The sequence below is a fragment of the Tetrao urogallus genome (genome assembly GCF_951394365.1).
Source record: "Tetrao urogallus genome assembly, chromosome: 14".
Lineage (NCBI taxonomy): Eukaryota > Metazoa > Chordata > Aves > Galliformes > Phasianidae > Tetrao > Tetrao urogallus.
The window spans coordinates 15,520,741-15,535,447 of record NC_136827.1 but is presented as its reverse complement, the minus strand read 5'-3'; the positions used below and the strand labels follow the sequence as shown (position 1 = coordinate 15,535,447).

The following is a 14,707-nucleotide window of genomic DNA, read 5'->3' as shown; positions in this document are numbered from 1 at the left end:
TCTTTTTTGGATTGGTATTAAGATTGCTCCAGACAGAAATGAAGAAGCTTAACGAATGGAAACGGCACTAATTGTTAAACTGCACCTCTACAGCTGATCTAAAATCTGACCAAAGTAGCAAACAGACGCGTGTGCCCTTGATCCTGCATGAGGTTTAATCTCAAAAACACCCAGCTCCAAGAGACTACCTCTCACTTCAGCACAAGTGGCATGTTTAGAATACCTGGGTATCATTACATGACTAGGCAGGCAAAGAGTGATAAGTTGAGCAAACTGAAATCACAGTGCTTTCAAAATACGTAGTCATTAGTAATTTTCAGAGAAGGCATTGCTTCGTTAACGTTTTGATCCAAACGATGATATTCTACTGTTCTGGAGCACAGCCCATCCCTCCATCTTCGGCTCTGGACCAGTAAGAAGATCTGAAAGAAAAAGAAGCCCAAATTTACGTTGTGCTATGGAGAAGCATTTTGGTTTTGACAGCCAGCTTAACAACTGTATTCACACCACAGCACTGCCCAGTTATCCTGGCAACGATATTACTGCTGCCATAAAACACAGCACCAGAGTCAGACATTTTCACAGCATCCATGCCATCAAACGCTGACAAATTCAGTTGCAGTTTGGCAAAACACAGCACTCAGCACTCGGCCCATCATTCCTTCACTACAGATATTTCTGTAGCATCAATGTAGTGCATGCACTGTTTATAATCCTGTGCAATACCAAAATCACCTTCACGCTACTTCGCTCAGCTCCCACGGCTGGAACTCAGTCATACACACTGCCAGCGTTCAACATGAACTGATTATCAATGCTATCATTTCATTTTCCCATCTAAAATGCTTGATTCAAATTCATTTTCACTGCAGAGATAAAAATGACAGTAATGGTCTGCACATTGGTGGCACAACTAAGATAAGTGACCAAAGATTTCATTTTCCAAAAAGCTAAGCTCCTCCTCCGAAACAGTTCAGAAAGCAATACGACTTGGTTTTGAAAGTCAATTCTCTCAACCTTTCAAAGCACACTTACTTTCCTCTTATTGTGATAGGTGACATAAACAACAGCTACTAAGAAGGCAACTATAACCAGGTGAAAAAAGAAATGGCTGTCCTCTTCTTCTTCCAACCCAGAGACAGACACATATTTGATCTTTTCATCCAGCGACTTGATCTCCTCGTTGTAATTGCTGATGGTGTCAGAGTCATCATCTTCTGGCATTTCGAGGAGGTCTGGGTTGTACCTGGAATTTGATGTCATTTCAAAAGTATCATAGTCATCCCCATCTGAATCCAGAATCTCTTTTTCTACGGGCGGTGAACTATTCAGTGCATCTTTCAAATCTGTCAGAAGGTCTTCTTCCTCAATTTTAGTATCCTCAGAAGCATCGACATCCACCTGAGATACAGGACTAACAGTCACCACACGAGAAACGTACGGCACAGAATCCTCTTTTGCTGTGGATGGTTTTCCTATGGTGACAGAACTGATTTTAGCTGTTGTGGGGCTCGCCTCCTTTTTTGTTGGGGTTACACTCTGCCAGTTGTCTGTCAAATTTTGGGAGCTGCTCAGGGTCTCATTCTCATTTCCAGAAGAAATATTTTGAACCAGTTCTGTTCTCACAGCATCTGAGAAAGGGATGAGAAACAGTCAATATTAACGACAAGGCACTAACTTCAACTATAATCAGAAATTACTGCAGGCATAGAGATGAAATCTTACAAAGACAGGCAGGATAGATTTCATGCCACAAACCTTTTCAAATTCATCCACAGAAATACAGAATCCTGCACTTCAGCAACTTCAAAAGAGAAGCCTTAAGTGAGACAAGAGCAATAACCTGAGTTATATAATAACTCCTATTGGACACGTGTGCCAAATTCACATGCTCACTTCCCAGACTTGGAAGGTCAGAGACGTGTCTTTGCTCCCCTTGTAGATTTGTACAGACCTGATCACTTGGTCACCATTTTCCCTACAACCACAGCTGTTCATCACCAGGGAGATCTGAATCAGGAAGTAACACTCTGTAAACCTGACCTGTTTGCTCTTTTCTGTTTATTTCTTTTTAGAATTAAAAAAAAGGCTACTTATAAACTCCCAGATCCAAATCAAGGAGGCACCTTAAAAGTGAAGAAATATTTTAGAATCTCAGCAGGCCTCTCAATTGGAGAACCACACTCGCCTTGTATTTTTGGCACGTCTAACTTTATTTACAAGAACAAGGAACAAGACTTCCATTAAGTGCTCCCTGCCTCACCGGAAAGTTACAGGTTCTAGAAATGAAGCCCTGAGCCAACTGCTTGTGTCAAGGTACTCACAAGTAAAATATTATTCAAGGGATGCTGAATCATGTCATTCACGTACACATATAGATACAGAGGATCAGTTACAACACTTCTTGTTCGTATGGCACCTTTTCCATACCCTTTAATCACGGAACAGAGAAGACTCACTCATCCCACGTGAACCAGATATGATGGTTTCTCAAGGCTTAAGCTCCAAATCAGCTCTTTAAACACTTGTCATTGCTGCAGAAATTATTAGTCCAAACCAGAACATCACCATTAACTGTTCAGTTCTTGTAGAAGACAAGCTTAGGGAACTCTTCTCTCCTCCCAAGAATCAAACCAGCTAATTGCATATGTGGAGATAAATATGAGGAAAGGCAGCTGCAAGGAAAGTCTCACATTTATAGGGTTTTAGCAGACAGATCAGTGTTATTAATTTACTCAATTTAAAACTTCACAGAGACAAGAAAATACACTGGATGCAAATTATTTAGTTATTACTATTTGTCTCTCATTCAGAAAAGAAAGAAGAATCTCTCTCTACAAATACTCCAACTTCTGAACTAAGTAATTCTGATGAACATCTCTCTCTCTCTCCAAATTCTGCTTTCATTAGATAGGGAAATGAAGAGAACAATTCACAAACATTTCTCATCTAAGTGCTCACCCAGAAGGAAGAGCAGAAGGGAAGCAGATACAGATTCTTTGTACCTTGCCCATAGTAAGGCATGTCAACAACTGCCCAGTAACACCTCCACACCTCCGGACTGTGATGTCAGAGCCCAAATACAGTCACATTCAGTTAATTCTCTGGAAGGTCACTTGCATCAAATTAAAATATATATGCTATTAAGGACCTGATCAGCAAGGCAAGGAACACTGCTTTATTTTCTACACCTATTCTGATCACAAACGAACAAGAAGGAATAACTTCCTCTTATTCCTGAAAAATTTTGGCTCTTTAACAGGAGTGGCAAGCTTAGCACCAGCACTAATTGATGATATCCACTCAAAACTATTTGGCACTATAATGGGTGGCTGCATTGTTTGCAGTTACACAACACTGTCCGATGACATTAGACATGGTGCCTGGCCCCAGAGATGCCTTATCTTCAGAAACAGACATTAATGTTTAATTGTGGTGGCAGACAAACTAGCAAACACTGCTTGTAAAAATATCTGACAGGGTTACAACTCACTTCCAGGGAAATTTACTTCTTAGGAAGCAAGGTGGCTTCTGGAACTAAAAACTGTTCGTTTCCTACAGTTTTCTGTTCCACACCCTGAGACACCTCCTCTATTATTCACCACCCATCAGCCAGGCAGAGCAGCTGTAGGGACACTGCAGCACTGGGGCAGGAAAGGAACCACAGGTGCAGAAGAACAGTGCTGTTCTGTCCTTCAGATGCTCTCTTCACCACCCAAGCAGCAGCCCACCTAAAACAAACAGCAATTCACTGCCTTTGAAACACATCTTATTGGTAAAGCTGGCCTGCAGGTTCAAGAGACCAAACTAAGAATCAACAGCAGAACAATACAAACTTTACGAATGCAGCTCTAAAGGTCACACCTCTATTTTATGACGTCAGCCCAAGCCACCAGAGGCAGACGGTGGTGGTGAGGCAGTAAAGGTCCGACCTTCCCACCCACCAGCATTCCCTGCTGCCTGACAAGCGTTCCTGGATCCCAACCCGGCTGTGATCACAGAGCACCCGGCTGGCACCGCAGCCACCTCCACTGCTGCAGCTGTGGCACGTGCAGCTCCTCGTTCATCACCGGCAAAAACGCACAGCTAACGGTGGTGGCTGCGGGGAAGAACTGCTGCTTTTGGGATATCTGCGGTGGTTTCCGCGGAAATAAACGGGAGGCAGAACTTTCGGAGCGAGCTACCTATGAAGAACAGCCGGGAGAGGAGCAGAAGCGGGCACCGAGCGGGGTTAACGGCACAGCACAGAAAGCGGGCGGCACACGGGAAGACAACAGTCAAGAAAGCAGTAACGGCGGGAGCACGGAGCGGACGCCGCCGCCGGCGGGTCGGGTGGAACCAGGCCGAAATGTGCTGAACGTGAATGTGATGAAAAAGAAAAACAACGAACCACGGCCGGGCGTCCGCCCTCAGCACCGCCTCGCCCCCACGCCGCCGCCGCCGCCGCCACCGGGGCCCGCCCACCCCCTGCCGAGCTCACCGGAGGCCTGCAGGTCGCGCGCCGCCATGGCCCAGCCGCACAGAAAGACGAGGCAGAGCGCGCGGCCCGCCAAGGAGCGCGCGTCGCCGGCGGCCGCCATCTTGCCGGGCACTCCCACGGACGTGGCGACAGCACCGCCCCCACGCAGGGAGGGCGGCGCGCATGCGCAGGAATGAAGGCCCGCGCGCCGGACGTGACACCGCCGCGCGTGCGCCTGGGCGGAAAGCGACGCGCATGCGCTGTGGGGAGCGCGGTCCCGCGGCGGTCAGGCTGTCGCAGCGGGGAGTGGCGGAGCGCGGCGCTGACGGGAGCAGGGCTGGCCCTGACCTCAGCTGGAGGTTGGAGGCCGGGCGCAGGCTCTGCGGGGCCCGCGCTGCCCCCAGAAACGCCAGACGGATTTATGGACTTTAACAGGAGAGAAATAACCGCCATTATCCCCCATGACAACCACGGCAGCTGGGGGTTGATGCCCCAACCTTGCCGAGCATTTCAAGAGGCATCTTAACAGCGCCCTCAGTAACTCCTGGTTATCCCTGAAGCATCTGCCTGTTGCTTCACCCATCTGTTCACAGGCGATAGAACCGTATTATCATGTCTGAATGGTCGGAGCCATCCCACACAGGCACCAGTCAGTTTCATGCAAGGCAGCCAAGATTGGGCAGAAAGTCGGAGAAGGTGAAAAGAGCCCTTGTTTTTCTTAATGCATTAGAAAAAATGACAACTCTGAAGACCAAACAGCTGGGGCTCCTTCCTCCTCTCATACTCTGTATTTTTTGGTGATTCTCCTGATTTTTAATTCATGTGTTTTCTGAGTTCTTTAACGTGTGCCACCAAAAAAAGCACTGAACTGCTGACAATTTCCCTGCAGATCCAAAGAAACAGTACAAAATCATCGCCACAGTTCATACACAAAGTTAAAGTAAAAGGTGATATTTCAATATTTTATTCAAGTTGGGTTTGGTTTTTCTGTATCCAGTTTTAGTAGTGTCAGGTACAGCACTTCGGGGTCTATTTCCACACAAAATGGAAGACTCTAAAAATGTACCCATTTAGTTGCTAAAAAAAAGTGGTAATAAAACAAAAGTCCATTTTAAATTTAGTGATGCAACTATGTGATTGCAGTTACAAACACTCTTCCCTGATTATGGCCCTGTCTTACAAGCTTTCCATTCAGTGCAAGGGAAAGGAACCACAGCACAGGACAAGTAGTATTGGCTGAGTCACATCAAACCTCCTCGGCAGCAGTTACACAAAGTAGACAACCTAAAGCGTTCTGGAGACAGCTGTAGGTGTAGAAGAACCAAATGAGACAAACCAGTTGTGAAACATCCATCAGAACAAAAAAAATAATCCCTTTTTTTCAGGCAAGTTTGCACATTCCACAGTGAATTGAGGCCTTAAGTGCCAGAACGTTTTGCATAAGGAATTAACAGTACAGCAGTGGTCTGCAATTCTCGACATAACAGTTCTTGTATCACACTAACATATTCCTTGTGCAGTCAGTATGTTCGTAAAGGTAATATCACCTTCCTATTTGCTATCACATGGCAGCTGACAGATAAGATGGGCAATAACATCCCAGAACAGAAAAAAATAAAAGCCTGGAATTCAGACTTCTTAGAATGCTTTTTGTCTCCATTTCTGAAACATCATTTTAAAGCTTAGCTGTCTTTAACCAGGACTAGCAGGACTGATAAGCATTACTTGCATCCCAGACATACAACATTGAAAGGTACACTATATTCTGAAGGTAGCTATGCTGTATTTTCAAATTAACGATTGTAAAATCTCTTCTTATGCTTCAAATTCCAATCCTAGACCAAGTTTGTGACCACCTGCATTGACATTCTTGCCATCCAACAAAGCTGACAATGTCAGCTTGATACCTGCAAATAGAGAGAAGCGAGAGGAAAGACAAGTTACAACTTGGAATGAGCTTTACATTCAGAAACTGCAGGATCTGTGCTGCTGTAATTTGCCGAGTGGCTGCATTCGTGTGATTTGGCAGCTAGCCACGTAACGTCTGGACTTCTTCAAACAGTCTGCAAATATTAAATCTTTCTGAATTCTCAAACTTAGGATAAAACAAACCACAGTGACAGTTGACTTTTTATCCTTCTAAATAACTGAAGCTCTCAGTGAGTTCACTGCTGGCGGCCTTCAGATGAATCTAATTTTAGACTCAGGTATCATGAAAAACTGGCACCTTGACACTTATTCACCTTTCTACACCTCTTTAAAACACTGGGATGAAAAGCCCTGAGCCACGTCTGATGTAGTAATCAACCTGCTTGGTATCCTGGCAGCAGATTTTTTAGACTACATTAAAACCACTTGGGCAGCTGTAAGACCGCCTTCTTCCTGGACCAGCAGGCCATGGGAACGTCACATTTTCAAGCAAAGAAACTCAGTGACAGGACTTGGTGTCTACAAAAGAGTATCTGATGGTCAGTGGTTGTTGGTCTAGCAATTCTGGTTCCAACAGGCATCCCAAACTAACAGAGCAGTCTGTGGAAAAGTTCACCGCTGGGTTGCCATACAGAACAGCAGTGTTACAAAACCAACCACATACTGTTGCACAAAGCCTCTCTGATATTTCAAGACTGAAATACTATTTACTGATCTCTGAATTTCTTCTGCATAGACTTACCTGGCTTTAAAGTCTGAGTGTATCCCAGTCCGATCAGACTGGAGTTGTTCACTTTAGCCTTAATGGAGAAAAATACCACATGTCAAGAATTTGTTGTCTTTCTTCAAAACCCTTCCCACAAATTAAGTAATGCCTTTTAAATGCATAAACAATTTCACGCTTCAAATCACACACACACAAAATAATCTGGAGATAACTTTTGCTGTAACTTAAATCCAAAATCAATGCATCTGTAGTCGCCATAAACTGTGCTTTTGTTGACCACGTTTGTAATTTTTTCAAAAATGTGGACTGAAAATTTCTCAAAACAGTGCCCAATAAATATGATAAAACATTCTGTATCAGTTTCAAGGGAAATCCAATAATTGTGCTCTCATGTGGCCCAAAGGGAGACAAGTGGAGGCGTGTGCCAATCGAATTGGCAATAGAGTTGGCACATGCCATGGAATTGCCCCAAAACTACTTTACTCATTGATGTAAAGTTGCTTCACATTTCCACTACAAGAAGCTACTTTCAAATGCTTATAAATGTATGGCACTCACAGAGAAAGAGGCATCTGGGTCAATCTGATACTTGGCTGCTATTCCAAAGCGAGTGTTGCTGTTACCAGCTGTCCAAGCAAGATTCACAGCAGTTTCCAGTTTATCATTCACCTTCTGGTAAATGGAGCCTCCAAATTCTGTTCCATCATTCCTGGAAGGAACACAGCAGCCGAGGTTTAAACTGTATCCCAAAGCAATCTTTTTTTTTCCCCCCCAGTTAGATCTCTATTTGTAGAACATTCAGTCATTTAATCTCTCAGTAACAACAAAGATTTTGGCCAGATTGGTTATGAAGTCATTTTTAAATGCATGAATTCATTGAAGGTTACCATATTTCAACAAGCAATGTATGAAGAAAAAAAAACCAACCACAAGAAACTATCAAAAATAAATTAATGATAGCAATGACAGCCTCCCATTTTCCCTGCTCTGTAGACAGGAATCTTTGTAGAAAAAACATTTTTTATTCTCTATGAAATAATTGCATTCCCAAACATGCACCTTCCTGGTGCCCAGAAGAGGCTGCACCTCCATCACAGCGTGCTTTTACCTGACACAGATGAACTGCATCACAAGTGAAGGTGCCAATTTAATTTCCGAGTCCGTCAGCTCTTACAAATGAACACCACATGTAATGGCCTTTGTGGTATGTCTGCATTATAGAAGTCTCTGGACTTGAAACTGAAATGAAACTCGTTTGGGTTTGCAGAGAGCTGCAGCCATCCACAGCATCCACAGCCCACAGTCTGGCTACCGAGCAGCAGAACTTCCAGTTACTGCTTACGGCAGGGACACAGAGGGAATAAAATGGGGAAAATGGAGTGCAAAACCTTACAGCACCCAGATGACAAAAACAATAATTTGTGTAAGCACTGCAGTCCCTCTAAACAAGCGAGCATCTGAACGTCCATTGTAACTCATTTTCTTAACAGAGGACACAGCACAGCTTTACACCACAAGATCTTTGCAGATAAATACCTATTATTATTTCTAAATTACGAAATAAATGGGCTTCAAATTATTGGACAACAGCAAACCATCAGTGATTTTACAAAGCAGCCTTAGAATCTTTCCACTTGTACCTGTTTGGCACAGTGCACATGAGGTCATAGCAGTTGCACAGTGATAGCCTAGTTCAAGGTCGAAGCAATAGCAGCAGCTTTTTAAACTGTCAGAGCAATTCTTCCAATAAAAGGCTACAATACTTACTTCAGATAAGACTGAAGCTCACATATAACTGCGTGTGCTTGGCTCTCAAGAAAAGGAGGAATTAAAAAGGACTGAGGAGAGCTGGTTACACAGGCAGATTTTGTGCAAGGTTCCCATACAGCTCTGTCTTGACCTGCAACATTAGGGGGGGGCGGTCTGAGCTAAGCTCCAATAGTGAGGAAAATCATATTTAAAACTAGAAATTATCCAGCCCTGCCTCCCTTTAGTTATCATGAATTATTACATTATTTTAAAGTTAAAAAAAAAAATCAAAGCTCTTTTTAATTCTAGTAATCGTAATGACACTTTTCATACATAGATCAAAAACATTACCCCTCTATGGAAATGCAGATATTAAGGCACCATGAAGGAAAGCAACTTGCTCAGGCCCCTGGCTGCTCTGTGAAGCAGGCAGAACAGAAGGCAATGCCTCAAGCCCCACCTTCTTCATTCATCTCCCATGCCACAGCATCCTTTTGATGCCCTGAGCTGTCTAGATATAAGGACCCAGCACGCCAGTCATGCAAATTCCAAATAGGACAGTTTCCTGGATTTTACACGCTTCAAAGTTGAAACATGCCATCAGCACCCAGCTAAGCCATTAACATCAATAATTAAGCTTTCTGTTCGTGTCACATTTGCGTTTAGTACGAATGCTAAACAAGGAAAGGAGGCATCCTCTGAAGATCATTCATCATCCACTCATAGTAACAATAACCTGATAACAGATCCTTGGGGATCCAAGGAACAGCAGCAGGGCTCAGCTCCCACTGTAACGCTCTGATGTTATTTTCTGCTGTTGCTTTTATCAGGAGTAATAGCAATTACTGCATTTTATAGCAAAAGCCAATAATACAATGTTTTGAACTACTACAGTGTAACAAAGTCGGAAGCCATCATGCTTGAAGGAATAGTTCATAACTGCTGAGTGGAGGGGACCCCTTGTATTGGTGTGATGAAAGTTTCTGCCCACATTTTAGTGCTTTGGCAGTCCTTCAAACACGCTGCCTGGGCTGTGAAGGTTCAATTGTTCTGTAAAGCAGCTTCCTAAAACAGATCTCTGCAAAACAGCATGAGACAGAACAGAAAGCCTTTGAAGCAGCAGCTCCAGGAAAGCAGAACGGTTGTTCAGCCCTGAAATGGGAACAGCCTGCAACAGCTCTGCTACATGCAAAATATGCAGTTACCCAAGGAAGTGGTAAAGGGGGTGGAGTAGGGATTGCCTAATCTTAAAAATAATAAATAATATTTTTTTAAAAAGCCTGTCTTATTAAAGACATTAATTGCTTTTTTTTTTTTTTAAGAGGAACAGAAGGCACAAAAACTACATTTGAGGAATTTAAGCCTGGTTTCTCTCTGCACAAACGTTCAGAAAACACAAATGCTTGTGTATAGATGTATAGATTACCAGGAGTTGCAATACTAAAGCAAACTTCTCAATCCTATCCCTTCCAATCTTGAAATGAAGCCAGTCCATATCTCTTCCACTGGATCCCCTTTTTCTGTTACTGTCATCCTCTTATCCTGTCATAAATTCCTTCTTCTACAGATCAAACCACTATAGTTTGTTCAATTTTTACATGTGCAAAAGGGAGGCACTGCTTTTACTTCAACATTCCTGAACAATATTTTTGAAACCCACTTGTTTTATGATTTCACTAAGAGATTTCAGAAGTCACTGTGTGTCTTTGTGTGTCAGAAGGATGGACTATAGATACACCCACATACACGTGGAAAGCTAATGCAACTGTAAAACTCAGCTTGCCATCCCAAATGAAGAAGCAATGTCAGAGCCACCTCTCCCTCTTTTCCAGCTTTGAAACTCTGCCCCATCACTGTTCTGGAAGCATCAAAATCCTCTTAAATTCTTTTGAATGCCCATCCTCCAATACTTACACATTAGTGTGAAGCTGGAACTCATCGGTCTTGTAGCCAACAGCAAAATTGCTCTGGGTCACTCTAGACTTTGCTGTCTCAAAAGTCATTTGGTAACCTGCCAACCAGCCCTCGTAGCCAAGCACCAGGGCTCCACGTATCGAAGGACCGGCGATATCAAAATCCATGTCGCAGCCCATGTTGATGTGTTCCCTTTTGTATCCTGTCTTAATTTTAGCACTCTTTTTCCTAAAGCAAAAGGAAAGAATCTCACATCCTTGCAAAGGCACTCTCAGGTGGCAACTCAATCAAATCAGTTACTTTAACTCCATGTAACAGATTGTGAAGATGAAGTATACGTACCTGGAGAGTCAGGATACATCACCGCCTGAGATTTCACGTTTGAAAAAAATGCATTCATCCACAGATCAGTAGATGCAATCACAGGCACTGCGGTGCTTTTCTACGCCCTTCTGAGCTGCATTCTGCTGAGCAGCAGCACAAGTTGCCAGACTCGAGGTGACAAAAGCAAATCCTCACCACAAACTGATTTCTCAGTAGTTTAGGAGTGACAAGGGAATAACAGAAACTAACAGTTCACAGGTTTGCCACAGACAAAAGCAGTTCACCTTTTGTCCCAGACAAACAGCTTTTAGGCAATCCTGGTTACTGCATAATTTCATTTATTCTGACAGACAACAACAAACCACTTTTTTGCCTCCAGCTTCCCAGGGGAAGATCTCAGCTGCTAAGGAAGCAGGCTGCTTCAGTGGCTCTGACAGCCCCCTTTCCTCCTTATGATGCATTAGAGCACCCTGTGCTTACAGCCATAAGAAAGCTAATTGCAGAAATAAACTTTCCCAAGTCACTTCCTTCTTTTAGACTACTGGCCAGGACAGTGCTTGCTCGTGTGTCCTTGTGACTGCTGACATCAATGGAGCAGATCCTCACACTGCAGGAGTAACATTCAGCTGCTTTTCTTTAAGGTTGTTTTGTTTGTTTTTCTTTTTTCACGTCTCTTCTTTCTTTGACCAAATCATTTACTGAAATCCTTTCAGAAAAGTAAGGCTGATATGAAATTTCTAATCAGCTGCCCACTTCAGCTAGCAGAGTCACCAAGATCTGCAAAACGTGCTGCATCAGACCTGTATAGAATTGCTCTCTATTATTGCAATTATTATTATTATTTCTGACTCAGGAATTTATGAAGAACAGGAGTCCCAGAAATGCTAGCATTAGCTTGCCTGCAATTACTGCAGAAGCTAAGGAATAATTATCAACAAAAACTGGAGACTATTCTGGTTGACAAATGCAAAAACATCCAGTTAATTCAGAATAAAGAATGGGCAGCAAGCAGTTGGCAGTGAGGAACACGACATTTCAGTCAGGATGAAGCCACCATTGGGACTACAGCCACTGCAGCTCTGAGCAGCTCAGAACAGACCATTGTGGCTCAACTGGCAGCACTGATTGCAAAAAGATAATCAAGAGGGGAAAGAAAAAATAAACCAACATACAGCCCTACAGCTGCTGCTTAATCCCTCTGGCCCACATAACTGTGGCATCCAATCGCAGGGTGCAGCACCACGGCACTCTGCAGCCAGCAGGAACTCAGATGACAAATTCAGCTTGGGAAAAGAGCCCAATTACTGTGTCGACCTATTAGAGCCACGGCCAACTGGCTTGTGGAGCTTGTTAAGCTTTGCATTACAGCTGATTTGTCTGGCATTTTTTATTCAGGCAGGAACGAAGCACTCGTTTTCTGCCATGGCCAGAAGTAAGCAACAGGGGCAGAAACAAAACCTTCTTGATTCTGACTGTAATTTCCAAGTTACTGCATTTCAAAGTTAGGTTTAGAGAGCAATTGTTCACTAATAGTTAAATATACAAGATTTCATTGTGCATAGGCAGACTATTAAATGCCTTGATGTCTTAGGTCAACAGAAAGAGTAAAGATGACAGTACTTTGGAAGACTAAAACAACCAAAAAAAGCTTTGTGTGTGTGTGTGTGTGTGTGTCTCTGAAGCTTACTAACATCTTACCCAGTGTTAGGTGAGAAGGAGGAGTCAAAAGTCAGCTTCAGGCCACGTGCAAGCTGAACAGAAAAGAAATTCACTGGTTGGATTTCTAATCAGACATTGCCACAAGTGAATCTGGAAGCTGCATGCTTTAGGCCAAAAGTTACCTGGTCTTCAAGAGTGATCTCAGTTCCCAGCGTGTTGTCAGTGTTCCACTTCTCTGTGAACATCAGTCCATATTCCACCCATCTGTATTTGGTTTCCAAGCTACCACTGACTTTGCTCGTTTCTGAGTTTGCAGAACCTGAGCTTGTAAATTCCTGAAGAGGAAAAAGGAAGTTATATACATCACTCTGTTTTTTGTACTCATGCAATCCCTGATCCTTGTAGAGTCATTAGTCATGGTAATTTGGGACAATAAGACCTGCATCTTTCTCAAAGATTTAAGAACACGTTTGCAAGTCATTAACATCAACATGCCCACAGAAACTTCAGGGAAAAGCAGCACTGCCTGCTGAAGGACGTGGGGCAGAGAGGAGAAGATTCTTACCACCGGTGTAACGCAGCATTGGCAGCTGGTCTGAGAGCTCAGTGTGTGAGCTGTACCTGTGAATGGGCACACAGGGCTGCAAGTGCTTCACAGAGATGCTCTTCAGATCAGCTCCAACACATGGTTACGTGTCCATTGTATGCGTTAAGTGTGTGCTAAGAACAGCACACAGCACATCCCTGCAGCACCTGCTCCAGGCCCTGCATAAAGGCATGGTAACTTGCAGGGCTATAACATCTGAAAGCTGATATGGGGAGAGCAAGGGAGACATTTCTATTTTTAAAAAGGGCAAACATAGGAACACTGCCACGTTTGGGATTTCAGCCCCTGCCCACACTCACCAGTCCATTCTCAGATTTTGTTTTCAAATCAAGTTTTATTAACCCAAAACCTAGAAGATGAAGAAAAACATGAATTATGTGCAAGTTAATTTGAAAAGCATGTCTGATTGACTCCTCAAAGCTCCTCTCTAAATCTGCTGTGAACTATTAAAACAAAATCCACAACATGGCTACAGCTGCTGAGTCCCAGGTTGTAAAGCAGCAGCTTACACAGCTCACACTGCCTTCAGGCAGCAGCCCTGCTGCCCTGCATAGCACCAGGAGCAGCCTAGGTAAGAATGCCTTCATTCATACTGAGCAGCAGCTTTTTCACTAGGAAATTACTGACATCAGTAGTCCTATTCATGATGAATGGAAACAGTCAAAATGCAACACCCCGTTTGCTCTCAAAGCAGACAACAGACCCACGGGGAACATGAAGACTTTTGTGCAAGCAAGAATAAGTCACCTCCCTTTGCAGGCAGCCATGGCAATGTGAAGCTAGGACATAGGAAACTCTGGATTCTAATGGAAATTAGTGGAATATTTGTCAGAGAAAAATAACAAAATCGTAACAGCTTCAAGAATCAGAGAATCACTTATTTTTGGCTTTATTTACCATATCCTTTGGTGAACACATCTCTGGCAGACTTGCCCAGATCAGCATAAGCAGGTGGAACAGCCATTTTCTGGGGGGGGGGAAGAAAAAACAGGGGACGGTTACAGTGCTCAGAAAGCTGTTTATTTAATTTGCTTAAGCAAAAAGCAACTAAAGCCTAATTGCTAAGTTTCAGACAGTTTTCTATCCACAACCTATCAATTAGATATAGGCAGAAGGAAGCAGCTAAGCAAATACTGCGATTTGAGTTTGTCCTTTTGCTAAGTGATAAACATGCATTTAGCACTGAGATTGTAGAACAAATACATAAAAAAAAAACCAACAAAACACATGTAAGTTGTCTGTGCCTTTCCAAAGGCTAACAGTTGTGCCCTTATCAGTAGAACCACAGGAATGAGTAACTTTTTAAACAACTTCTAGGAAACACTTCTGTTACTTGCAA

General features: G+C 43.3%; 2 protein-coding genes across 6 annotated transcripts; both read right to left on the bottom strand.

Annotated features, from left to right (window-relative positions):
• Positions 1–290: 290 nt before the first annotated feature.
• On the bottom strand, positions 291–4,580 carry LOC306951759 (keratinocyte-associated transmembrane protein 2; the record flags this gene model as incomplete). Its single annotated transcript, XM_079542289.1, has 3 exons — positions 291–422; positions 1,036–1,631; positions 4,481–4,580. The coding sequence occupies 3 exons, from the start codon at positions 4,578–4,580 to the stop codon at positions 291–293; spliced, it is 828 nt and encodes a 275-aa protein (XP_079398415.1).
• A 1,694-nt stretch (positions 4,581–6,274) lies between these two features.
• On the bottom strand, positions 6,275–14,332 carry VDAC1 (voltage dependent anion channel 1; the record flags this gene model as incomplete). Of its 5 annotated transcripts, none has more annotated exons than XM_079542390.1 (8): positions 6,275–6,366; positions 7,131–7,188; positions 7,674–7,824; positions 10,779–11,048; positions 12,801–12,853; positions 12,944–13,096; positions 13,668–13,717; positions 14,266–14,332. In XM_079542390.1, 8 exons carry the CDS (start codon positions 14,330–14,332, stop codon positions 6,275–6,277), a joined length of 894 nt encoding a protein of 297 aa, XP_079398516.1. The 5 variants fall into 5 exon arrangements, with proteins under 5 accessions (XP_079398516.1, XP_079398517.1, XP_079398519.1 ...); XM_079542391.1 differs by having other exon boundaries at positions 10,779–11,006; XM_079542392.1 differs by having other exon boundaries at positions 6,282–6,366; positions 7,127–7,188; positions 10,779–11,006.
• Between the last annotated feature and the right edge of the window lie 375 nt (positions 14,333–14,707).